We start from the raw sequence: 25,617 nt of genomic DNA, 5'->3' as shown, positions 1-25,617 counted from the left end.
ATAATTGGTTCGGCTGTATTTCCACTGCTTTCATTGTATTTATGGCCAGCCACGTGCTGATGACGTCTTATATCGGGGATGAGTTGGCCGAATGCCTGCAGCACTATCACCAGTCAGCGTATTGCTGTTCCCTACTAGCCACATCTCGATTTTATTTTCCGTTTGTATCTGCGAGATACTCACTGCAGGGCGTGTGAAAACATCTCTTCTTTCCGATTCGCCTTGATTGCTCATACGCCCCGTTCAACATGGCAACATCTCTTGGGCGTAGCCAATTGCATTCCCCAGGGCTCAAGACACCTCCGCTTCCCCCCCCCTGACTAACTGATTAGCCCCTGCGAAACGAGCTTGATAAATGATGCAAAGGCACAAAATACACAGCTATGACACCCGAAAAAATTAGATAAAATACAGCGCATTGTATAGCTATGCACGATCCGTCGTGCGTTGTGAGTTATCTCCGCGCGGCTGTCGGGATGGCCATTGTTGATGGTTGCCTCTTTGGCCATTGCTCATGGAGACACTCCGCGCCGCTTCCCCGCACACCGCACCCAACTGCCAAGACCAGTAGTCGCCTACCAGGTTTCGTTTTCGTTGGCAAGACACACGAGACACACTTACTCACACACGGCGGCACAGGTGTATCGAAAGGCGTTAGTCCTCCAGTTAACAAGGTTGGGATCTGAGCACTTTCCATGTCCACGCGCCCTGCGCTCCTCGGTGCTGGTGTAATGGCCAATTTGATGTGCCTTCGTTCCGCCGACTGTGGACTTTGATGAAATTGTCAATAGCAGTACGGGATTGGCTGGTTATACAGGGCCTGCACTAGATCTTCAAGATCTTTAATGCTAGTGCCGAGATGTAGATCCATCTGCAACCTATCTCAACTATCTTTGAGTCAGCTCGCCTCGCAGTTTTGCTATTCATTTTCGCACTGTGCGAATGAGTTGAAACCACAAAGGTGAATTTGTTAATTTGTGTTTTTGAGGCGGTTTGTTTTGTTTTGCTTGGATTTGGGATTTCTGTTATTTCTGCTGGGATGGGAGGCCCGCGTCTGGGCAGATGGATGGCAATCTCTCGATATTGGCGACTGCTCTGCGACTGCTTAATTATTTGCGTTGATTTATGCGAATTTTATAACGAAACGCGGCGGTCGGGGAGGTGCCATTATGCTCCTCATCGCTGATCGATGGCCAAGACATGGGCAGCCACAAAGCAACAGCCAAATGGCCAGAAACCATGATGAACCGAAAACCGAAAACCGGAGACCACAGACCATAGGGTATAGACCAGCATTAGTTCCAGTTCCCTCGGCGGATTATCGGGGAACTCGAATCAGATGCATAATGGACAACCCACCTCAATTACGTAATAATTATGGTTTGTCTGGCTTAATTGTGTTTATTATATTGATTGTGAGCGCGTTTCGTTATTAATTGCCGATCGCTTCGTTCGATGTGCTCCTCGATTGGTTCACACGATGCCGGCGACTCGAAAACGAAAATAAATGCGGAAAGCGCGAATTCTTCTGCCTCTGCATTGCTTAAATAATTTCTAAATGCGTCCGCCTTGTTTTAAATTTAAACAATCGCCGCGTAATTAGCCAGCACCATATACCCAACTTCCCCGCCATCCTAGAGCACCACTTCTCGCCCAGTTCGATGTCCAATTTGGAGGTATTTCTGGCCGATCGGGAGCAGCACGGCCCCGGGTCGATGAAACTATTCCAAGTGCTTTCGATTCCGCATAGTTGTCCTCGGTCGCGGTATTCAGGGATCTAACGTGTAGCCAGGGCGGAAGTCATTCCAGTTTGGCCCTTAATGGTTTTTGGTTTATTTATTTGGCATGCTTCTAATTCCCAAGTGAGAAGTTGCTTAACAGCTTGAACTTATAACTTCCTTGGAGCTGCAGGTGCATTCTAACCAATTCACCCAAAAGGCGGTAGCTACTTTCAGATACTTTGTGTTTCTGCTGGGTTTGTTTTGGTTTCGATTTCTGTGCAGCGCCCCTGCCTTCGAGTGCAGTGTCCACCACTGTGGCATGCCAGAAGAACGTGCTGTCAGTCGGCGGATGAAGCCACTGCCAAGACGGTGTCATCAGCAGCACCACTGCACCACCACCACCACCACCACCAGTCGGTAGCACCAGCTGATTATCATCTGCTGATCGGCGGCATGGGAATGCAATACTTCGGTGAGGCGTCGCCAGAGTTCATCCGACATCGATTGGACAGCGGACAGGTTTTCCTTTCGGACGGCTTCCCATCCCCATCCCCATCCGCGGGTCTTTCTTTTATTTTGGCCACTTTGTTGCCGGCTGTTGGTCAATTTCGACTGGCGGGTCTCGCACATGTAAACCTTAATTTGAAACTGATTGGATTGCCTGGCCGTTGGCCTCTTGTAGTGGCGTTTTTCTATTTTTTATTTTTCTTTGTGCATTTTTGGTTGTTTCTTAATTTTGCCATGCACTTGATGAGCTCGCTGTGAGTTTTGAGGTTTTTGGCAGTTTGATTGCCTTGAATCTGCCATACTAACAATTAGGAACTTGTTTTGTGTTCAAATATTACATTTAAATATGCATGAATGAAATTTTCATACTTCCATTTCCACCACTACTCATTTCGAATGCCATACGTTACAACATGCTTTGTTTTAGTGCCGCACATTTGCAAATAATTTTACATTCAACATTATGTTGGACACCTGCCACCTACGTCTTCTCTGCATTCCCATTCAAACTACCTAGGCTGCAATTAAATTCAACAAAAAGCATTACACAACGTTTAACAAATTTCAGCGAGAACAGGCCAAGCCATAAACTGCAATCAAATCAAGAAAATTCCGAAAAACACGTTAAGAATTAAAGCCAAAGGAAAATCCAGCAACAGCACGAAAACCAAACATCAACCATTGGTGCGTCGTCAAAAATGCAAGAAAATTTATTGTCCATAATGTTTGCTTGGTTAATTTTATTATTTTAATTATTTGCTGCTGCTGGCTTTCCTGCTTTCCGCGCTGCCACCTTGACGAATGTGTTCGCGGAGTTGTGAAAAAGGCCGTAAAAAACGTTAGGAAAAAAGAAGCTGCTTTTAACAAGTTTCCCCTTGTGCGAACGGCGTTGGTTTTGTAATCAAACAAAAATTGTGTGCTAATAGGCTGGCTCTCCGTTGCCGGGTTAGAAGATTCGTCTGCTTGGCCAGTTCTGGCCAAAAGGAAAATCCGCCAGCAGCCCGGCAAGCGAAAAAATTTAAAAAACCAAAAAAATGACAACGAATCGGTGTACAAATTTTTGTTGTTCGCATGAGTAGGCTCAAATTGATGAGATTTTTGTGTGTTTCTACTCTAACGTGGTTTTCGGTGCTATTCGTTTGAATTTGATTAATCAAATTATAATTATTAAGGCTCCAATTGAGCCAAGCACATTTTGAAATATGTTTGTTGAGGAGCGAGTTGCAAGTAACTTGTTGCATTACTTTGTATTTACTTACTTTGTGCCTAAATGCCGGGAGTGCATTTTGAATTCGCCAATATCGTGGCCAACAATTCCATGTTTTCCCCGCTACATTGTCAATTCGCTGTTTATTTCATGTTTTGGCGCGCAACGTGTTTGCCAGCGTTTCGCTGTCTCGTTTCGTTCGTCGCCGCACTTGAAGATGCGGCAGACACTGAAGAGCGAGATTGCAACTGCCGCATCTGTTTGATTGGCAGACTGTACTGTACTGCACTGCAGACGCGCCGGAGGTGCAACATACCAAGCCTGGAGAAGATTGCCCTCGACTAACCGGAATACTCGAGCTGGTCAGACATTTTTGCAGTTTCAGCTGGCTATGAGGTTGATCCACCTTACCAGATCATGGCTCCACTTGATAGCAAGTAACACGGCATTGCCCAACTAACGTAGGGCAGTTAGGCCCACGCTTAAAGGTTATAAACTGAACCGACACTCTGCCGAGCGTAGTGGCTATAACTATTTTTAAACAGCCGCCTTTTTGGCCCACTGCAGGGCGGAGGAGGAGGAGGCGGCGGAGCTCACGTGCAAAAATAACACCGAGCAGGGAAAAATCGAAGACCCCAACGAGCCCCTTCCAGTGGCCAGTCGCCAGTTTGATGGCGTAATCATCGCAGGTCCCCCACCGCCGGACGCATTGTATATATAGGCCACAGATACTGGAAACTTTCTGCGCCGGCGTTGTGACGTCATTGTGGAAAAGCGCTAGGTCGGGGCCGTCATGGCTGCGGCGCTCTCTTTTCCAACCCAAGCCACCCCTCGCTCCGCCCAGAGAGTGCCTCACGACTCTCACGTGGCAGCCAAGGTCGTGCGCTGGGTGTTCGCTCGCCCCTTTTCGCCTTTGTTTGTGTTTGGCCCCCACGATGATTTCACACTTGTAGATACCGCCAGGACACACAAGGCACACACACAAGCCCCCCGCAGCGGTCCTTGGTGCAACACGCCCTCTGTGGCCACCAGAACTTTGGGTTTGTTTCTTTTTATGGCTCGCTCGGCTCCACGGGACCTTGGAAGTCGTGTGCTGAATTTAAGCTGCAGAACGCGAGTTTTCAGGGGTGTCCCTGAAAATAGTACTGTGAAAAGCAAGCGGGGCAGATGCACAGTTGAAAAAGATACATTTGGCAGGAATGTCGAAATATTTGTAGATCTTGGGCGATTCGCGGAAAAGCTATCAACTGGCGCGCTCCAAGCCCATAGCCATAAATAACCATAAATAAACGATGAGCAGCCTAGCCCAACAGCTCATAAATTAAGCCAGGAAAAACGAGTAATCGCAGGTGGAAATGCGTCAAAGAACCGACTTCTGCCCCCTGAGGCATGCAACATTAGCAACAATCGAAGGCAAAAGACATGCAATTACACAACAGTCAGACTTGGGGGCTCGTGCCCATAGTCGAGGCATATAATTAAGGCCCGAAAAAAGGCCCACGGAGCTGGCCAAATCAAAGCCAGGCCAGATGTGGCGAGCATATACAGAACTTTGGCTGTATGTGCGACACGCACTTGAAGTGATGACGTCCTTGGCTTTGGACTGCCACCATCCTTGACTGGGGGTTCACAGGCGATCGATAAAGCCACGCAGGACTGTTCGTGGCCAGCGGCTGTTGCCAAGTTGCAAATAGAACTGGTGACGTCAAGGCGGAAGCGGGACGGCTGCACTGGCCTACGCGACTCGCTGTCCCACTCTGCGTATGCGTAATATCAAGTATACCACGTGTGGGAGCGCGCAGTAAACAGAGATTGTCCAGATTCGGTAGCCTGGCAATCTCTATGCATAATCAAAGCACAAAGATGCAAGAAACGAGTAAAATAGCTGGCGAGCTGCACGCTGGCTTCGAGCCAAGATGCCATCGCAATCAGCCGCATCAAGATTGGCTTAATTGAAGCGGCGACAGCGAGCGTGTCTCATTACCAAGTCAAACACAAGCCGGGCAGCAGACGGCAATGGAGTTTGGCTGAAGAGGGCGAGGTGAGGGGAGAGGCATCGATGTGACAAGATTGTCAATAACTGGCAGCAGTGACATCAAACATCCGATGCAAAACGCGCTCAAAACTCACCGAAATACGGGTATTTGGGACTTGAAATACATCTTGAATTTCCATAATTTCGACTCAGCCGGTTTTTGCATTTTTCAGACCGCTTATTGCCATAAATTCGCTGCTCGCATTCAGAACATTGCAATTAAAATAACGGATCAGTTCTCTCCGGCCAAAATGTTTATTTCTACAATATTTTGTGTTCAAGCTAATCTGCATTTTCTCTCCCACTTTTGCCAGTTTCACAAACTTGAATTCACAAATTCGCCTCGCGCATTTCCTGGCCAAAAGCCCAAAGTCGTGATTCAAACTGTTTGCCGACCTTGAAAAATTATTAGGCGCTTCGCTCATAAAACTAAAATAAAATGAAATTTGCACTTTCGCTTGGCGATGTGCAGCTTGCAGCGGGAATACAACAAGTTCTTAGTTTCTTTATAATATTAGATTGTTATCTCTGTTATGATTTCAAGTTTGCATTTTGCTAATTCAAGGGAATGGGGTTGTGATAAATGCAGATACAATGAAGAGATTAGCAGGGAACCAGTTGGTCCAAAAGATTTCAATTGATAAGCGGCTGAGAAAGCTATTCGGATTGCAGGGTAATTTGAACTCGGAGACATTTCATTACGAAAGTGTTCACCAGTTCATTCAGTTGTCTGCGAAAGTACACCCTACACCTCATTTAAAGCCAATAAAACTGTGCTTACACTGTGCCAAATCAGACGTTATTGCCATATTCATACTGTGCGATATTTTCTGCGACTCCCCATTAGGCGGTTAATTTACGCGCTACTAAGAGAACGCATTAAGATGAATCTCAGGCATCGGTACATCTGAATCTTCGGTTTTACGGCCCCAACTGTTTGGTGCATCATAAAAATGTTTAATTAATCCTGGCTATATGATCATAATGTGGCTTTTAATGAGTTGCTTTTAGACACAAATTAACACTGCGGGACACTCACTTGGCCGATCCGAAAGTGTAATTTTATGTGTGCGCCGCTTATTGCTCGGCTTTATTGTTCAGTTCCAATGCATTTGGACAGGAGCGGCATCGATTATGGAGCCGCGTCTGCTGGACAAACTGCTTAATACTACTAGGAACTTTCCAGCAGCATACCCGAAACTACAGATTAATAATACAGATGCAGATACAGATAGTACAGAATTACAGATAGAGTTAATGGAATGGCACTAGCTGGTTTCAGCTGCACAGAAGCCCCAGAATCCGAGCTCCTGAGTGGCCGCATTGTGTTCCAGCTGCCTGATGGGCGCCCACCTTCGTCGCCGTCATCATTGGATGGCCAACTCCACCGCGGTTGCGAAACGCGGCCGTAAGCCGTTGGCCGTTGGCCGTAAGCCGACTGAGCCGAGCGGACTCTGGCCTTGAAAGCGTTATATTCTCATTCGCATATGCTCCATTGGAGCCGCCGCCGGCAGAGGCGAGTTACAATTTGCAGATGCTTAGGAGCCGTCAACGAAACTCGATTTCGGAGTGTGCATCTGCAGGTGACTTGAAAGTTCTCAGACGGCGGCTGACCAAATGCCAGCTCGTCGGATGCACTTTTCGAGTCTGAGGCCAAGAGCCTTCACTTTTGTGGTCGTCGGTATTGGTTCCCCAAGGCATTGCTCGCTACTCGTCTTCGCCAGCTGGGAACATTTGGCTCAATTAACGCATTTGTTTTGCAATCGAATCCATTTCATTGGGAAGCCAAGAGATGCTACAGGTTTTGCCTAAGTTATGACACTATTAAATTCTAAGCAGTGACAAATGACAAATCAGCGCAGTCCAAATGTACAGCAAATCCATTAATCGATTAACGATTTGGCTGATAAACCGTTTGGGTCATAAATTTCTATGTCGCATTGATTGAGATATTTTTGAGTTCTTGCCGAAGCGTTCTGCACTAGAAACAAAAGGATTTTATTAGCTACTTTTGATTTATTGGACAGAGTACAGATATATAACGAGTGAGGTGTACAATTAAACAGCATGGAAGATCGATTATTAGGTAAGCGCCGCTCCCCATTGAAGCGAAAGTCCAACACATCCACGTCCTTTGAGCCACTGCCAAGCGAAAGCCTTGAACCACAAACCTCGCGAACCCCAGAAAAGCCAGAAACGCCAGAAATTGGTAACAAGCAGCGCTAACTAGCCAGGCCAATGCAAAGCAAACAAGACAAAGGCTAAGACAAATAGCAGATACGAAACGCGCCCAGTTTCGGAGCCGGGTATTCAATTTGCTGGGACCTCCGTGGCTCTGGGCCCAGTTGACTTGCCCAGTTAACCGTTAGCGGTCTAAACGCTCCAGCTCGATCGCAATTGGATAATGAATGATGCTTTGAACTGTGGCAAATTCTTTTGTCTCTTGCCTCTAACATTGAACTTTTCGCCATCCCCAGAGCAGCGCCGATACAGATGCAGATGCAGATAAAGATAGGGGTAGAGATAGTGATGCAGATACAGATACGGATTCCGAGATACACTTCGATTCCCACAGCTCCGGATGATTTATGGCCGAGTGAGTGAGTGTGCATGGCGGATCTAACGGATGAAACAAGAACCTTGTTGAGCATTTGACGCGCCACGGAAAGAGCCCCTCAGCACAATAAAAATAAAATGCGATGAATTATGGGGCAAGTTTTTGTAATTGGCCATAAGCAAAGTCGCTGATCCGCTGATCGGTGATCGGCGGATCGCTGCGGCTCCAAGTGGATCGCTGGAGCGGCAGCCATCACTTGGCGGCAATTGTGCATCGATCAAGAGACACGGATTCCGACCTTGTGCATCAATCCACGGCGGCGAAAGAAATGCGTGCAAAAACGCAGGCACAGATTTGTGCCTGTTACAACGTTCCGATCCGCGAAGGTCTAACGAATTTCGGCTTCCAATTAAGAGTCAAAATAAATGGCGATGGTTTCGGAATCGCATTTGACTGCGTTTCTCGCGTGCTGCCTCCCAATTGATGTTGCCAGCTCGGAACAATTAGCATAAATTAAGATCCAAAACGACGGCGGAGGGCAGAGGGTCCGAGAACCCATGATGCGACCAACAACGGCGCTCCGCCGGCGATGAGAGTAAAAGTGAACCAACCGGTTCGGCTCGTATCGGATCGGATCTATAGTTAGTATCTGAATTTACGAGCCGAGTGGCGCCCACTCCCCACCAGCCCCAAAACGCCGAGCGATCGGCCTTAGAACCAAACGCAGCATTCCGACCCATAAAAGCAGAGCTACAAAGTAGCTCCAAGGAGCGATGGGACCCCAGCAGGCTCCAAATGCTCTTCCAAAGGGAACCTCCTCTCAGACTTTCGCTTTTGCTCAGCTGCAGAGTATCTACCTTAACTAATTTAGCTATAATTTATATGTAGTTTATGTGTATAATGTCTCATTATGGCTTTTGGTAGTCCACATACCCTCTGACAGGGTAGACTCGGCAGAGGCGCTGCGCATGCGCCGCATCATCGCAGTTCTTGCCGCTCTTCTATGACTTGGCTTGGTGGTGATTTATTCTCGCGTTGGCCGCTGCTCGTGCTCCTAACTTGGCCATATCTCAGCCTTAGCTTGGCTTTTGCTTTCATTCGGCGCTGGCCAATCCGCTAGAGACAGGAGATGCAGACATTAGGCATTCTTGCGGAGAAGCGCTGAGTGGCCAAATTGGGCCTCGACTGCAATGGCAGCATTAAATTGTAATCAATTTTTCTGTGCCAGTTTTTGTTTTGTTTGTTTTGGCTTTGTTTGTGTCGGCTTCCATGGAGCGCCGACTGGTTTATCCGAAACCCATAAAAACACTACACATTTGGCGCTGTTCTTACAGCTTTATTTTGCGTGTCGCTGCTCAGTGAGCTGTCATCGGGCAGATTATCGTTATTTTCTCGGGCAGCGGTTGTAGTTTCTTTTATAGCGGCGTCGGCTTACTTGGATTGCACAGCTAATCAAGGCGAACAATTAACAGATCCAAAATGTTTGCTATAAATAAACAGAAGAGGAATTTATTGGTGTTGATTTCGGCAGGTGACGAGTTTCTGGGACTTCAAAAGCGATGCCTGCAACACAAACTATGTTTTCCCATTGGAATCTGCTGCTTGCAGAGCGGATTTGAGTGTGTACCCAAGATCAGCTCCGTTTTGGCCCAGCCACTTATTTGCATGCCTCAACAAATTAATTGTGTAATTAAGATTCCCCCGCCAAATGCAACCGATTTGGGGAAAATATACGAAACGCATTTGGAGATGGCTTCCTCGTCGTCCTGCTGCAAAGTCGTGACTCTGCTGCCTCGGCGGGAAATCAGTTTGCGATCTTCTCCAGCAATAATGCATATTAAAATGCCACGCTAATTGTTATTGCAGTTCCCCCTCCCCTCTCCCCCAGTTGGCCTGGCAATTAAGTAATAGACAAACAAACTTTGGCTTGCGTGTTGCCACTGCCACTGCAACTGCAACTGCAGCAGCAGCAGATGCAGATGCAGCAGCATCCGCCGAATGGACAAATTTTTATGCCCAACCTGAGAGCCCGAAGTTGTCTTTGCCCATTAATTACCACCGAAAAAAGAAAACAAACTCGGGGAAATCGAAGGCGCAACTACTTTTTGCGTGGGTGGATGAGGAAAAAGGTGTCGCAGCAACGAATTCACTGGACAACTGCGGTGGAAAGCCTTCTGTGGAGAATTTTCGCAGTGTTTGAGGACTATGGTGTAGAGGTAGTGAGTTCACGGCATCGAGGCCCCACTGCAGCCGAAGCAGTGGCTCCAATTGCATTTAGTGCCGACTGCGGGGGTCAGAAGACGACTCTTTTTGCAGCGGACTGTGAGAAGCCCCAAAAGAGATTAGGCCCAGAAATAAAACCAGATCTTTGCTCACGACGAGAATGAGTTTGCCCCACACGACCATAATAAAACAATTATGACGCAAAGTGGAGGACCAGCGCCAAGAGTGGGGCGACCTATCGATGCCAGAAATTTATCACACCTTAGTTAACCCCGACACCTTGCCGAGCCCGAAACAGCGACAAACGTGGCTGGAATGCGCCAGAAACTGGCAACAAAACCAAAACAGAAACAGAAACAGAAACGGAGACGGAGACGGAGACGGAAGACTGAGGAAATATGGCAAACGTCTCGACTTTGACTGCAATAAGTTAATAGTTCGAGTTCGATTTCTTTCGGGGAGAAGCGCCCCGAAAAGCCAGCCAGCGAGCAACTGCGGTGCTGGAAAACAAAGCTTGTCTAATGCCAAAACGAACGGAAAATCGCAGGAAAACGGAGCTTGGCTTTTGGGTGCGTTCCGTGAACTCCACGATGTTTTTGTGTGTCAGCCGGTGTGGCACCGCAGCCGACAACCAGCAATGGCAACAGCAACACCAGCCACATCTAGTGCTAATGATGTAGCCCGATCTCCATGATGATGACGATGCGGCTCCGGGGCGATTCGTGTGCTTCATTATTGATTTAATAACAGACTTGAAGACACGCTTTAACTGCAGCAAGTTGACTTCGGATCAGAGTCAAGTTGTTGCCGACGCCGATGATGATGATGCCACGAATTCCACACCACGCCGCAGAAAAACCCAAAAGGCAGGCCAAACTTTGGCTCCAACCAAGCGAATGGAAATGGGGATGTGCATGTGCTATGGGCCACTATATAGTGGCCGATCCTGACGATCTGACGACCGTGTTTGTGTTTCCCAGGGCGCCAATGGCCGTTGCCTCGCCGGCGTGGGCGTTATCAAAATATGGTCTGTGGAAAATGCAAGATGCTAAATGCAAAAGGCGAAATGAAAGTGAAAGAGTCGCGGGTTTACGAGCTATTAAAAGATCATAAGGAAGCCAGGATGCGCCGAGCCATTCGACATGTGCGCGTTTCTAGATATACGAGCGCCTTAATGTGAAGAGGTGAATAGGAAGTGGAGTTTAAAGAGTTTCGAGCTATTACTATATACTTGTACGCCCTTTGTTTCCTACCAGCAATTGCTCTTTCGCAAAGATTTTCCCAAGAATCTCCGCGCTCCTAGCCGGCGCGCAGGCCAGTTCCCAAATAGATAAATCTATTGTATCTGGCAGATACAAAACGCAAATTTAGATATGCAAGCGTTCGGTTCGAGCCGTTTTCCCGTACTTACACCAAATCAAATCGCACAGCATCGCTACAGCCATAGCCCCCAAACGACAAATATATGGGTTAGGCTCACTTGGCGCGGACTGGGGGCAGAGGGGGCGCTTGGGGGAGGGGCTGGGTGCATCTCGCAGATACGAAGGCAAGACAAAAGGCAATATTGGCGTTTTAATGCATGTTTTGCCTTTGGTGTTGTGGCTGCTGCAACCTGCTGGGAAAAACACGGAGCTGCCCGCTTCGTTTGCGACACTGGGGGGTGCGGGGGCTAATCGATTGGGGCACCGATCCCCCTCCCCCTCCTCCGCCACCCACCCACATGTTTGCTCAGCGAATGAAAGCGAAACCCAAATGCAAGAAAAACCAAAACGTGCAACAATGGGCACAAAAAGGTAGAGAAGCCAGCTGGAAGTAGCACTAATGCGACTCCGAAGCGCAGGAGTTGCAAGTTGCACAGACCCATGGACACAGCTACAGATACATCTACTGCAGACGTCGCGTGTTTGATGGCTTGCTGATATTTCGGGGATTTGGCAAAAACGCTCAGAAAAACCTCTTCTAATGGGCAATTTTACATTTGCAGATACATTATATTTGAATACGGAATACACGGTGTTAAGCATAATACATTAAACTTGCTAAAATTTGACTCTTTTCTAGTGCGCATTCTTTGAGATACCAAGGTTCTGCCAACGTTTTTGTGCATTTGTTTCCCACCTCGAGCCCAGCTGCACCTTCTTTGGTGGCTTCAATTTTGCGAGTCGGATGCGCCTGGCAACCGATCGAGAAATCTCTGCCAGAAAGCTAGCGAAAATCCATTCCATGCCCGTAATTATGTAAGCGGCGTTCCAAAACTGGCAGCTTATTTATCTTTGTCTCAGCCATGTCAATCAGTCGGTGGCGCAGCCAAGGCGCAGACCAGCACCAGCAGCTCAGCTCCACTGGCACTGATGCACTGCAGCATCATGCAGCACTGCCACCTTTGACCCGCCAGTGTGAGCCGAGTTTGGTGGGGCGCCGCTCAACATGCAAATTAGGCGGCTCAATCTGTATAATAAATGTGGGGAAACCCAGACCTTAGTAGGGTAATTCGCGTTGGTATTGGAAGTGGGATTGGAGCTGGAACTGCGACTGGGAGTGGAGAATCGATCGAGGGCGAGGGTGTTCTAAATTCGGCTGGGGGAGTCATGGTTGTACAATACTTGGTCAGCCTATGCAAATAAATATGCATAAACATACATTATATGATCATAAGCAAGGCATATCCTCTTGGAAACAGAAACAAATACAATATACTCTTATAAAGATATTCATCCGATTCCAATGTGGCTGGGACCATCCAAGACTCGTGCACACCAAGCGGAATAAATTAAGTCAGGCCTTCTCAGCTTACTGAAAGATACTCATATGTAGATGTATCTGTTAGGTATGAGTCAGATGCTGGCCACTTCTCTTCGGCCTGCGACTAAAAAGAACCCAGACTGGCATCGATGATGATGAAGCCGGTGATATAACAATTCAATTAAACCAGTTTACACAACGCGCAGGCATCTGCACTGATCCCGGCCAACACCTTAACGGCAGAATTCCTTTATTAGAATTTCATGCTAATGCCTCCACCACTGGCAAGCAGCTCGGATTGCAGTTGCCTGCTCCTCTCATTAATTTAGCGAATCCGCACAGTGGTCACTGGGCGGCACAGAAAGTGTTTTAGGCACCGTGCGCATTCGAAGCCCGCATTTGAAAAGCAGCTAACTTTCTTTCAGTGCAGGCTGGCGACAAGTGTCAAGCACAGGTATTGGCCAACACGCAGATATAGGCATTTGGGTAGAAGCGGGCACAGATACACATATAGATACAGATACAACTGGTTGAGATGCGCTCAAAAATGACTTCAATCCGCTCGGATGGTCGTCTCTGGTTCGCTTTGATTTGGCTTAAAACGGGGGGATGGGGGAGCTGGGGGAGCTGGGGGAGCTGGGTATTGCGACTATGAAATGTCCAAGATGGCCTTCGGTGATTTTTGCAGCGATTAAAAACCGATGACGACGTGGTCCCCGCTGGTTTACTTAGCATTCAAAGTGGCGCAAAGAGATTTATACGAGTTGTTGCGACAATTTCAAGCGATTTTCTGTCCCGTCGCTTTTTTCGATCTTGACTCACTCAATTGAAATTCTTGTACAATGTTATTGTCTTTTAATGATTTCGTCGCTGTTCATCTCGACAGTTGATAGCCAACACTTTCGACCTTTTGCCACGGCTAGTTCTATATCGGCATTGGCATCTGCATCTGCATCTGCGAACATGGCTGACACAGTTTCGGCTTACATTTAATTGTACGGCGTTATTAGGTGCGAGTGCAACCTTATCCCCCAGTGATAGCCAGTTGGCTTTATGCCCCGAACGTCCATTAAATCTGAATTAAACGAGCAGCGCTTAACTGCATATTAGTTACCAGTGGGGGATTTGCATGGAGCCTCAAAATGGAGGGGCGGGCGGGCACGAATGCCATTAAGTTGCTCAGGACTCCCGCGAAATACTGATTGATTTGTTATTTTGTTTTACCACATTTTACTACATGCGCGTGCTGTCCAAGAAGCTGACAATCAGTGGGTTCCACGAAACATTACAGTGAGCATTTCCCTGAATGAGAATCGAATATTTTCTTTCATTGGCATGTCAAGAGTCACGCTCAGATCGCTGCTGCTCCCACATTTCTATGCTTTTCGCTGCTTTTTCTTTGTTGTCTTGCCCATAAACACACCTTTCTTGGCCAGAAACAATGCCTCCGCCGGAGAGCCTGCCCGTGCTCCCAGATCAATATGAAATATCATTCCGAACATGGCCTTGGGTCATTTAGAAAGCAATTCATCGAAGATGAAGCCCAACTCCGCGCTCTGCGGACAAAGCCAATAAAATGGAAATAAAAGATGCTGAATGAAACTACCGTGGGCTACTGCCAAAATGCTACCGGGAAGAGTGCGCGATAAACATTCGAGATTGCCCATTTGAGGCATTGTCTGTCGATGGCCCAGAGCAAGTAGCAAATAGCAAATAGCAAATAGCATTAGGAAATCTGTAATTTGGGCTGGGTAGTACCATTGCAGTGTATATGCATTTTCCAGCATCTTTCCCGAAGAGCGGGATTTTCTAATTGTTTAGGACCCGCAACGCTGCGGATTTTCTGTCCGGCTCGTTAACAAATTTATTACGATGCAGGGGGATGAGGAGGCCATTGCATAAGCTGGCTAATTTTTTCGCTCGTTTTCTTCTTTTTATATAATACGGCTAATACATATTATTTGGCAAGCTCTGTACTTTGAACTGCGGCCCAACCAAGTCAGAGGATGAGTTGGAGGTGGAGGTGGAGGCACTGGGGACCTGATCAATGGAGCTGGACATGCAGGCATCTGCCGAAACTGACATGGGTGGCGAGGGGAGGGGGGGGGGGGGGGGGGGAACTGTGCGCAGTGACCCAAAGAAATGGTAATGCGAGCCGTCTTCACTTTTTGGCCAGGTCAAAACGGCCCATGCCCGGCCACTCAGTCATTGAGTCAGTGGGTGCCACAGTCCGTCGCCGTGTGAAGATCTGTGAGAAGTATACAAATGGGTCTCGGGTTCGGCTCGGTCTCGGTATCGGTCTCCGGCCAAAGGAGTTTACTCATTTTGGGGCAGGTTTTCGCTTTTCTGCTCGGCTGCAACTGGCAACTTGGCAACCTGGCAACCTGGCAACTTGGCGGCTTGGCGGCTTGGCGGCTTGGCGGCTTCGATGCTATCGCCTTTGAAATCCACGACAGCGACAAAGCCAGACTCTTGGCCTAATAGACATGGAGGAGTCCCCAGTCTGCAGTCTGGGTCTTCAGTCCCGAGCGACCAACTTCCTGCAGTACCTTTGATGATGATGCTCCGTCTGGGCCTAGACTTTCACTATTAATTGTCGATTTTCATCAATTGTTGTTCATTGTTGTGCTAGCCATCTCCGTTGCTTAATGGGTAATGGGTAATGGGTACTGGAAAATGGAAATTGGTAATGGGTAATGGGGTTGGTATTTAAAGTTGTGCAAAGCCCGAGAGCCAGAAATGAAGACACAAAACTGGAGAAGAGCAGAAACCCCAGTTTCTGTTTCATATCGAAATTGGATCTATTACTCAATGCAACGACCGAGTGGGAGACAATTTGATTGATTTATGCAATACCGCCGACTTCTCGGACCTTTTCTCCATTTTCAGTCAACTGCGCGATGCGAAGTGGAAGATGCGCTTATATCACGGCAATTTGTGGGCCTAAACAGATTGCTTACTTGCAAGCTCGCATTCTACGCAACATGTAAAATATTTGCGGATTTCCCACAGCCCAAGAATGCGCCAAATTGGGAGAGCCAGCAAATGTTTTTGTTAGCCAAATGCTGCAATTAACCAACCAGCCACCCAAAAGCCAAGTTATGCGTTTGGCTGCAGTTCGATCCGCTGATTGCTTCGAACGGAACTGGAAACTGGAAATTCTAGTGGAGTCCGAAAATGGTTTCTAATTGCAGAAGATGTTCCAGTGCTTAAATGATTTATGCAGATTGTTGATTGCTTACTTTATATTAAAGTTTTTCAGAAAGCGAACGTTTGTTAAACCCATGTGTTGTCCACATATTTTGTGCAATATTTCATTCACCTATCATGAATACATCTATATAAATGTATTGCCTTATCGCCCACCTTTTCCATTATTTTTTTATGACTGCCCCTTTGAACTGTGTCCACGTTTTCTGTTTTGCCTCGCGACTCTTGGCTTTGTCCCAGTCAACTGACACGACAGCCGCAGCAGCAGCCGCAGCAGCCGCAGCAGCCGCAGCAACATTTATTAATTTGTCAAACTGAAGCCGAGACAAGACACGTTAGGAAATATTATAAGACACTAAAGTCTGCTGGGCTGCGATTATTATTTTCGGTGTTGCCGGTTATAACTAATTCTCGCGGATAAAAGGTGTCAGGGGGGTCAGGCGGCCAGCGGTCGGCGAGTTGGGGAAAATCCGTGGAAAAGATTAAATGAAAAACATGGCCAAAATCCATGTGAGCATTTGTCCGACTCTCTTGGCTGGCTTAATTGATGGCTAATAGAATTCGCTGACAGCTTATGAGCTGCTTAATACTTAATTCAGGTAATATTGAGTCATTAATTGCACTCTTTCCTGCTTTCAAATGATATGTGCCACCAAAGATGGGATGATCTTCGCCAAAGTGATCACTTTTGGTTCATAGCACTTGGCCAAGAACGCGGTCTCCGATTTCCAGCGTGAATTATGCAAATTGTGAAAAATGATTTCGCAGGGGCGCCGCGAACTTTGGCTTGCCTTTTGCAACGCGAGGCGGCCAAAATATTTATTATAATCAAAACCCGAACACCCGCAACGCGGCAGGCCGCAAATCCGAGCCGTGCCACAGCGGACAACACAATTTATTACATTTATGTGCCGCATTAGGCGGCGATGGAGCTGTGATCCTCGCTCAGCTCTGTTTCCTAAGCCTTTGCTTGCATCTTGCATCTTGTTGCAAGTTGCAAGTTGCAAGCTTGGCTGCTGCCTGCAGCGTGAGCGTGCCTCTTGGCCAACCCCGCCACACAATGAGGAGGTGTCTCTGGGCGACTGGGGATGCGCAGAAACATCCAAATGTATGGATACCTATGGAGACATTTCTAATTAAGACATTCGATACGCCGCTTGCGTGTGGAACGCGAGACAATTGGGCAACGAGCTGCGGCAACATCAGCACGGCAGCAATATGAATCTGCCCAGTCAGCGCGGATTTGGCATTTCACCAGCCATTTAGCATAAGCTGCCCCCCGGGACTCCGTGTGGCATTCATGCCCACTTGACTCCGCGCATTCTAATGGCTAAGACCTTTCTTCGAATTATCCTTGCAGGTGCAGCGGCATTAACCACTGAGCCCAGGAAATCCAAACCCCTCGTCGCGGGCAAATTGAAAGCCGCGAAAACTGACAGCCGAGCAGCAGCAGCTGCCACATCCGCCACAACAGCAGCAGCAGCAGCCGCAACAGCAGCAGCAGAAGCGGGAGGAGCAGCAACAGCAGCAGCAGCCAAAATCAGCCAAGTGAGGCTCACTAACCAAGCGACATCAAGCATGTTACTGCTGCAGCCCAATGTAAGTAGAAAGTATCCTGATAGTTAGTCCTTTTAAGTACGGGCATCAGGTCAAAGTGCTTTTTGTTGTGTAATTGAAAATGAGATGCCACTTGTGGAAATTGCAACAGAAACCCATGCAAATTTGGCGAGCCCATAAATGAATGGCCGCGCTAATTGGCAGCTGCTAGGAGGCGACTCCTCTGGAGGAAAGCGGCAATTAGCCATCTATTGTTAGGTGCGTTGTGTTGGCACAACACCTAGGCATAAGCATAACCAATTAGGAATCATCATCATCAGCGCGGAGCTGCCGCCACAGGGGTGGCTTTGCCGACCAAGGAGCCAATGGCAGCCGGCTGATGGCCGGGGGAAATGCGCATGTCGCAGGCCGGAAGAGCTAGACTCCACCCTTAGGGCTAGGATATCTAGTCAGGAGCCGCAAGCTCACTAACTCATTCGACCCGCGACTGTCTTTCGTTGCAGAGCTCCTTTAGTTCATTGTCGCCCTTCGATAACTTCTCCACGCAAACCGCCGCGACGACCTCCACGACGTCGGCATCGGCAGCTGGACTCCATAGCCACCTCCTCCATCAGCAGCATCACAACCAGCCGCAGCAGCAGCAGCAGCAGCAGGAACATCTACAGCAGCAGCAGCAGCAGCAGCAGCAACTTGGGAACTCCCAGCAACACCTGCTCAAGTCGGAGACGCTGCTCTCCCATGAGGAGGATCAGTTGATCAGCAACCTGACCGACGCGTCTGTGGTGTCGCACAGCGAACTCTTCTCGGATCTCTTCTTCCCCTCGGACTCCAACAACTCCCTGCTCTCGCCCACCACCAGCGGCTACCCGGACAATCCCGCCGAGGACCTGACCAGCTCCATTGAGAATCTCACCAAGTTGACGTGCCTGCGGGACAAGCGATTGTCCTCGATCCCCGAGCAGCAACTCAGCTCCGAGCAGGAGCAGCAGCTCTGCCTGCTCAGCCTGCGTTCCAGCAGCGATCCGGCAATTGCACTGCACGCGCAGCAGCAGCAGCAGCAGCAGCAACAGCAGCAGCAGCAGCACCAGCAGCAGCAGCACCTTCAACTCCAGCTGATCTCGCCCATCGGTGGGCCCTTGTCCTGCGGCAGCAGCTTGCCCAGCTTCCAGGAGACCTACTCCTTGAAGTACAACAGCAGTAGCGGGAGCAGCCCCCAGCAGGCGTCCTCCTCCTCCACCGCCGCCCCCACGCCCACCGACCAGGTGCTGACCCTCAAGATGGACGAGGACTGCTTCCCGCCTCTCTCCGGCGGCTGGAGCGCCAGTCCGCCCGCCCCCTCCCAGCTCCAGCAGCTGCACACCCTGCAGTCCCAGGCCCAAATGTCGCATCCCAGCAGCAGCAGCAACAACAGCAACCACAGCAACAACGCGGGCAACAGCCACAACAGTGGCGGCTACAACTACCACGGCCACTTCAATGCCATCAATGCCAGCGCCAACCTGTCGCCCAGCTCCTCGGCGAGTTCCCTCTACGAATATAATGGCGTGTCCGCAGCGGACAACTTCTACGGACAGCAGCAGCAGCAGCAGCAGAGCTACCAGCAACATGTAAGTGAAAAGTCACATTTCTTTAAGATACTTTGCTTAAGATACGGATAGTGGCATATTACTAACTGCCATAAACGGCTCTCTTCCATTAGAACTACACCTCGCACAATGGCGAGCGCTACTCGCTGCCCACGTTCCCCACGATTTCGGAGCTGGCCGCGGCCACAGCAGCTGTGGAAGCCGCGGCGGCGGCCACCATCTCCTCCCCATCGGTGGGCGGACCGCCGCCCGTTCGCCGGGCATCGCTGCCGGTGCAGCGGACCGTTTCGCCAGCCGGAGCCTCGGCGCAGAGCCCAAAGCTGGCCAAGATCACGCTGGGCCAGCGGCACTGCCATGCCCAAGCTCTGCAGCTCAGCTCGGCGCCCAATTCGGCGGCCAGCTCGCCGGCGAGCGCGGATCTCCAGGCGGGCCGACTGCTCCAGGCTCCGTCGCAGTTGTGCGCCGTTTGTGGCGACACCGCGGCCTGTCAGCACTATGGAGTGCGCACCTGCGAGGGATGTAAGGGGTTCTTCAAGCGGACCGTGCAGAAGGGCTCCAAGTATGTCTGCCTGGCGGACAAGAACTGCCCGGTGGACAAGAGGCGGCGCAACCGCTGCCAGTTCTGCCGTTTCCAAAAGTGCCTGGTCGTGGGCATGGTCAAGGAAGTGGTGCGCACGGACTCGTTGAAGGGACGGCGGGGCAGGCTGCCCTCGAAACCGAAATCTCCCCAGGAGTCGCCGCCATCGCCGCCCATCTCGTTGATCACGGCTCTGGTGCGAAGCCATGTGGACACTACTCCGGATCCCTCGTGCCTGGACTACAGCCACTACGAGGAGCAGTCGATGAGCGAGGCAGATAAGGTGCAGCAGTTCTACCAGCTGCTGACCAGCTCCGTGGACGTGATCAAGCAGTTCGCCGAGAAGATTCCCGGCTACTTTGATCTCCTGCCGGAGGACCAGGAGCTGCTCTTCCAGAGCGCTTCCCTGGAGCTGTTCGTCCTGCGGCTGGCCTATCGCGCCAGGATCGACGACACCAAGCTGATCTTCTGCAATGGCACGGTGCTCCACCGCACCCAGTGCCTGCGGTCCTTTGGCGAGTGGCTCAACGACATCATGGAGTTCAGCCGCAGCCTGCACAACCTGGAGATCGACATCTCCGCCTTCGCCTGCCTCTGTGCGCTCACCCTGATCACAGGTGGGTTTCGCCCTTTACATAAGGATTTTGAAATTCCAGCAAATGCCATTCAGATTATTTGCAAAGATACGCTTTCTTTCTGACATATACAAACTGAAACTTCTGTTCCTAGTCTTTTATTCTTGCCCTTAACTTGATCATCTTATTGAATTGATAGAAGTTAAAGATAGAAATAATACTTCGAACCACAATAATATTTCCCCCATTATTGGTTTGTTGCATCCTCAGAACGCCACGGCCTGCGGGAGCCCAAGAAGGTGGAGCAGCTGCAGATGAAGATCATCGGCAGTCTGCGCGACCACGTCACCTACAATGCCGAGGCCCAGAAGAAGCAGCACTACTTCAGCCGCCTACTGGGCAAGCTGCCCGAGCTGCGATCCCTGAGCGTCCAGGGACTGCAGAGGATCTTCTACCTGAAACTGGAGGACCTGGTGCCCGCGCCAGCCCTCATCGAGAACATGTTCGTCACCACATTGCCCTTTTAGGCGATCGAGCGATCAAGCGTATCATCACAACTTGCTTCCTTAAACTAGCCCCTAAGTTATGCCTCCTAAGATATGCAGAGAAGGACCCAGTAGGACCCAACTAGCTTTGGCAGAAGCCTGAAATAAATAAATCTCACCACAGCAAACGCGGACCCAGGCCATATCTCTAGAGTAGAGCTAGGTAGTTTGCCGGACAGCCCCGGCTCCTTCAATAATTACGGACATGAATATTTGAGAGAGGGTTTCCAGTGCACAGCCTATGGCTCCTGCGTGACTCGTCAGCACCGCGAGTTCCAACTTGTTGACGTTAATTGTTAAATTGTTTAATTTCAACTGTCAAAAGCGGAATCAACGGCCAGGCACGCAATGGAAACACTTTCCATCCCAGGACTTCGAAGCTTGCTCAACCGCATTCGGCACTACGGACGGACAAACAACGGACAGAACGGACCGAACGGACAGAACTCTCTTGCTCTCTTGCCTTTTGCTAACTTCTAGTCAATTGATTTAGGCGAAACAAATAAATAAATAAAGCGTGCAGCAGTAGTGTTATATAATTTATATGATAGACCCAGCGGTTTCCTTCAAGGAAATCCCCCATTGAGTTGCACAAATTGGGACAAAATACGATAACCTTAGCCTTAGATTGTTCTTAGCCTACCACTCTTTTCAAAGTTCTGAGCTAAAGGAGAACTTTGAGGAAATCCACTATCATATCATATAAAAGCCGTGATTGCCCTGAGGTAATCAAGACCCGCATAAAGTTGAGAGCCCAACCAAGTATTTCGGCTTAATCCTAGACTAAGGTCCTAATAGTTATAGCCTAAGACTATTCTGTTCGATTTATCAATGCACCAACCAGTGCACAATGAGAGTATAAGTACCTTTTTGTGATGATTGTGTCTGACACAGAGAGAGTTGCACACAAACACACAAGCTAGCTCATAAGCTACTAAATACGATCTAATATATATAATAATCTGTAGCGTAAGCCCAAGTATTCGGTATCCAAGATCCTTGTATAACCGTAGTTCGTACGTTCCAAACGAGAATAGAACTTTATTCAATCCTAGACCACTCCATCTAAGTTCTCAAAGAATCGTATGTGGATTTTTGGATCTGTCCTCTCTATATGTGTGTTATCTCGATAGAAAACCCCTCTATGTGATTTTGTGATAGATTGGCATTGAACTCTATATATATTTATATATATGTCTATAATATATATACACGCATAAATATATATTTTTATGTCTAACTTTTGTATGGTTTATTTTATACGTACCACTTTTCTTTCGTAACAAAAAGTAAGAAGTAAAAGTAAAAATGAAAAATGAAAAAGACCGTTAGATAGCAAATATTTCAAAGGTATGTTACGAGGACTTTTCAAAGTACCAGTCTTTAGCAACTTTCCAATTAACGTTCGTATTAACGAAAGACATTTTCTATGTGTTAAATTGAAGACTTCTACAACTAAATGCAAACTAAGAGCAAAAACACAAAACCCCAAAGTGAATAACATATCTCTTCAAGCTTTCGAGTGCACGGAACACGTAGAACCGAAACCCAAGTGTTACTAAATCTATTTAATATTCGGCAAGCCCGGGCGTCGGTGTGGCTAATAAGTTCGCATTACCTATACAATTTAGATAGATCATTATTAAATTATTGTCCATGTAGCACATCAAATGTTCGACAACTAGATTTTGTACCATCTTTAAGAAGAACCTAGGCCAAGCTAAACTAAGTATAAACTATGATCTGCATGCGGCTGAGTTGTAGCTATGAAAAATAAACCTGCGCGGTTTAAGTGAAATGGGACATTTTGGAATTACATTTAGATATGGATCGTTATAAACGGGACGTACTAAGTTTCCCAGCAGCAAACACCAGTTGTTGCAAAATTACATCAACCAAACACAAGATATTTCCAAAAATGTAATAGTAACATGCCTGAAAAATGGTAAACCACATGTAGAGTTTCAAAGCGACCCATCTCACTTGAACCTACCAACCAACAAACATACATCCTAGGTAGCTGGAGGTTTAGTTACCATAGAGCAATATTTCATAAGAAAACGCACCTTAAATAACCGAAAAATTTAGATAAACCTGATCTTGTAACGGTTGGGAGCGATAATAAGCCGGATGACACAGGAACAGTTAGGTGACCAAATCAGTTTGAAACGAGATGATAGATAGGTTCGGGTTCGAAACCCTCAAAGCGATGCCATTTTAGCCGTTACAACATTGAGTATCAATCATGCACATGAATATGAATATGAATATGAATATTATAGAGATATATCTAGCTTTAGGAACCTACTTTGTACCTACACAACATGGAAACATCAAACCTACATGCATATTTACACACATATATTTTGAATAGAGCGACGACTTTTACAAGTTATGTACAAAGCTATAGCTATAGCTGGATATGGCCATCCCAGAGCGAGCATATACATATATTTTGGGTTATTGTTCTTTTGTAATTTTATAAATGCATACATATTTACTACGTGAATGTCAAGTGTGGATTCATATTTTTGAGATACAGCTACAAAACGAAACAAAAACAGTAAACGTGAAATTTTTCGATGAAACAATTTTAAACGAGAACTTTTTAATATTGCTATTAAAGAATATACACACATTAACATATATATTTTACTATGTAACGGATAGAATTAAGCTAGATGCGGCGCATAAAGCTTTATACAACAAATTGAAAAGCAACAGAAATCGGCACAAACTAAATTTATATAGCCTAATTAGACGTTTTTCGAAAGATAATGCCATTCGCAATAGGAGCGTATATTGGTGCATCGGACGCTACTTCCCCAATACACCCAACCACACAACAGATAACCTAAGCTATACAATATCCATCCCAACTATGCGCCCACTACTAGGAGATGCAGAAGCAGAAGGAGAGGTGAAACCTATAGACGCTATGACAAATGTCATATCCGATATCTGATAGATATCGGCACTACCAATGCTATATAGCCAGTTGTGCAACTTACTCTTATTTGATCGTTTCATTTACCAGTTAAGTATCCAAATCATATGAATGTTATGAAGAAACCCCTATATCTTGCAATTCAATTATCTCTGCAATACGATACCAAGCAAAGCGAATCATTTCATTTCGATTTAATCTTAAATTATATACTTAAACGATGTAAGCCCAAAATAAACGTTTTTTCTATATCTGTCTTTTGAGCAAATTAGTTATACGCAAAACCAAACCGTATTTACATAAATGTATACAAAACAAATCGTATATTTTCATTGGTTTGAAATAAATACATAAAACAAATTTACGTGTCTTACTGGTTATTTTGGGTGTTAGGGATGTAAAAGCCGCATTGAAAGTTGTTGTCTGTTTGGAGGATTCTGCTTTGTTAATATGCTTACATATGCTTAAGTTAAGAAGATTTTGGTATTCCTTTTGTGTTAGAATGGCCTTCAACCAATGTCATTTGGTTGCCTTCTCAGTCCAATGATAATTCCCTATAACCTAGATCCGATTGGCAGTCTTATATACAAGTTTGGAGGGGGGGAAAATGATAAAAAGAGATTGTATCAAACGTAAACTTGCAGAAATGACGTTATGTTGTGCCGGCAGACAGGACAGCGGTCGTCTAATAGGCGCTGCAGCTGCTGTGAGCACTCTTTGCAGAGGCAGAGGTGCCGGCAAGGCATGACTACCACGTTCCTGCTCTGAGTCATGCACACGACACAGCGTTCACGACTCAGGGATCCTGCGTTCTCTGAATCACTCCTCAAATTCGCCTTGAAGCGTTGTAGCTGGTGATCGGTCCACAGGTAAACGCTTTGCGTCTTGGTTGAGATCTCGTTGCGGGCGCGTTGGAGCAGGTAGATGAGTAAGAGGTGCACATAGCGCCGGAACATATAGAGAATGAGGAGCAGGGCCAATCCTATCGAGAGCCGGAACGCACTGTTCAGCAAGCTCAAGCCGCGGGCCACTATGGAGTGCACCACAAAGTCGAGGAGGCAGTCCACGACAAATAGTACGGCCCTCGGCAGCAGCATTAACATCCACAAGATGAAATCGCCCATTTCGATGAGCAAGTTGCAGATGAACCGGGCTATGCATTGACCAAAATCCCAGGCATTCTTCAGCCCGCCTTTGGTGCCGGAGTAGAAGTAATCCGTCACATCTAGCGTGATCAGGCCCAGGCTGCGGAAGCCCTCGTGGATATCGCAGACCGTGCATCGCAATAGATTCCATCCTTTCCTGCTGCCCTCCACCAAACAGTAGCCGACGAGGTAGCTACCCCACAGGAAGTAGTACACGCCGGTGACCACTGCATCAATCACGCTGGCCAGCGGACGCAGCAGGACCTGATCCACAAGTTCCGCTGCTTTTACTAGAGCGTACAGCATGGCGGGAGGCCCATACTATCGAAAAATTGAAAAAATGAAAACACAAAATCAAAACAAGAATGCCGGTCACTTAGTGTGACCAGGCGGTGGTTGCTAATTACGGCATGCCAACTACCGTTGTGGTGGTAAGATAGCGTCAATTAATGACCAATCTTAAATATTTTAATATTTCTTAGT

General features: G+C 47.7%; 2 protein-coding genes across 2 annotated transcripts; one reads left to right on the top strand and one right to left on the bottom strand.

Annotated features, from left to right (window-relative positions):
* Positions 1–17,729: 17,729 nt before the first annotated feature.
* LOC6548883 (probable nuclear hormone receptor HR38) lies at positions 17,730–21,558 on the top strand. Its single transcript, XM_026981040.1, has 4 exons — positions 17,730–17,801; positions 18,263–19,366; positions 19,459–20,539; positions 20,768–21,558. The coding sequence occupies exons 1-4, from the start codon at positions 17,781–17,783 to the stop codon at positions 21,022–21,024; spliced, it is 2,463 nt and encodes an 820-aa protein (XP_026836841.1). The 5' UTR covers positions 17,730–17,780; the 3' UTR covers positions 21,025–21,558.
* Positions 21,559–24,289: 2,731 nt separating this feature from the next.
* Positions 24,290–25,537, bottom strand: LOC6548884. The gene has a single exon (XM_001974090.3). The coding sequence runs from the start codon at positions 25,438–25,440 to the stop codon at positions 24,616–24,618; it is 825 nt and encodes a 274-aa protein (XP_001974126.1). The 5' UTR covers positions 25,441–25,537; the 3' UTR covers positions 24,290–24,615.
* Positions 25,538–25,617: the final 80 nt, after the last annotated feature.

The sequence above is a fragment of the Drosophila erecta genome, unplaced genomic scaffold (assembly GCF_003286155.1).
Source record: "Drosophila erecta strain 14021-0224.00,06,07 unplaced genomic scaffold, DereRS2 tig00000092-arrow-pilon, whole genome shotgun sequence".
Taxonomy (NCBI): domain Eukaryota; kingdom Metazoa; phylum Arthropoda; class Insecta; order Diptera; family Drosophilidae; genus Drosophila; species Drosophila erecta.
The sequence above is the reverse complement of the archived record's forward strand: the minus strand, read 5'-3'. Positions and strand labels throughout refer to the sequence as shown.

Bases quoted from the DNA above. Each gene is read 5' to 3' on its own strand.
- LOC6548883 (XM_026981040.1), top strand. From the start codon at position 17,781: ATGTTACTGCTGCAGCCCAAT. The intron at 17,802-18,262 runs GTAAGTAGAAAG...CTTTCGTTGCAG, and splicing joins TGTTACTGCTGCAGCCCAAT to AGCTCCTTTAGTTCATTGTC. The intron at 19,367-19,458 runs GTAAGTGAAAAG...CTCTTCCATTAG, and splicing joins AGCAGAGCTACCAGCAACAT to AACTACACCTCGCACAATGG.
- LOC6548884 (XM_001974090.3), bottom strand. From the start codon at position 25,440: ATGCTGTACGCTCTAGTAAAAGCAGCGGAACTTGTGGATCAGGTCCTG.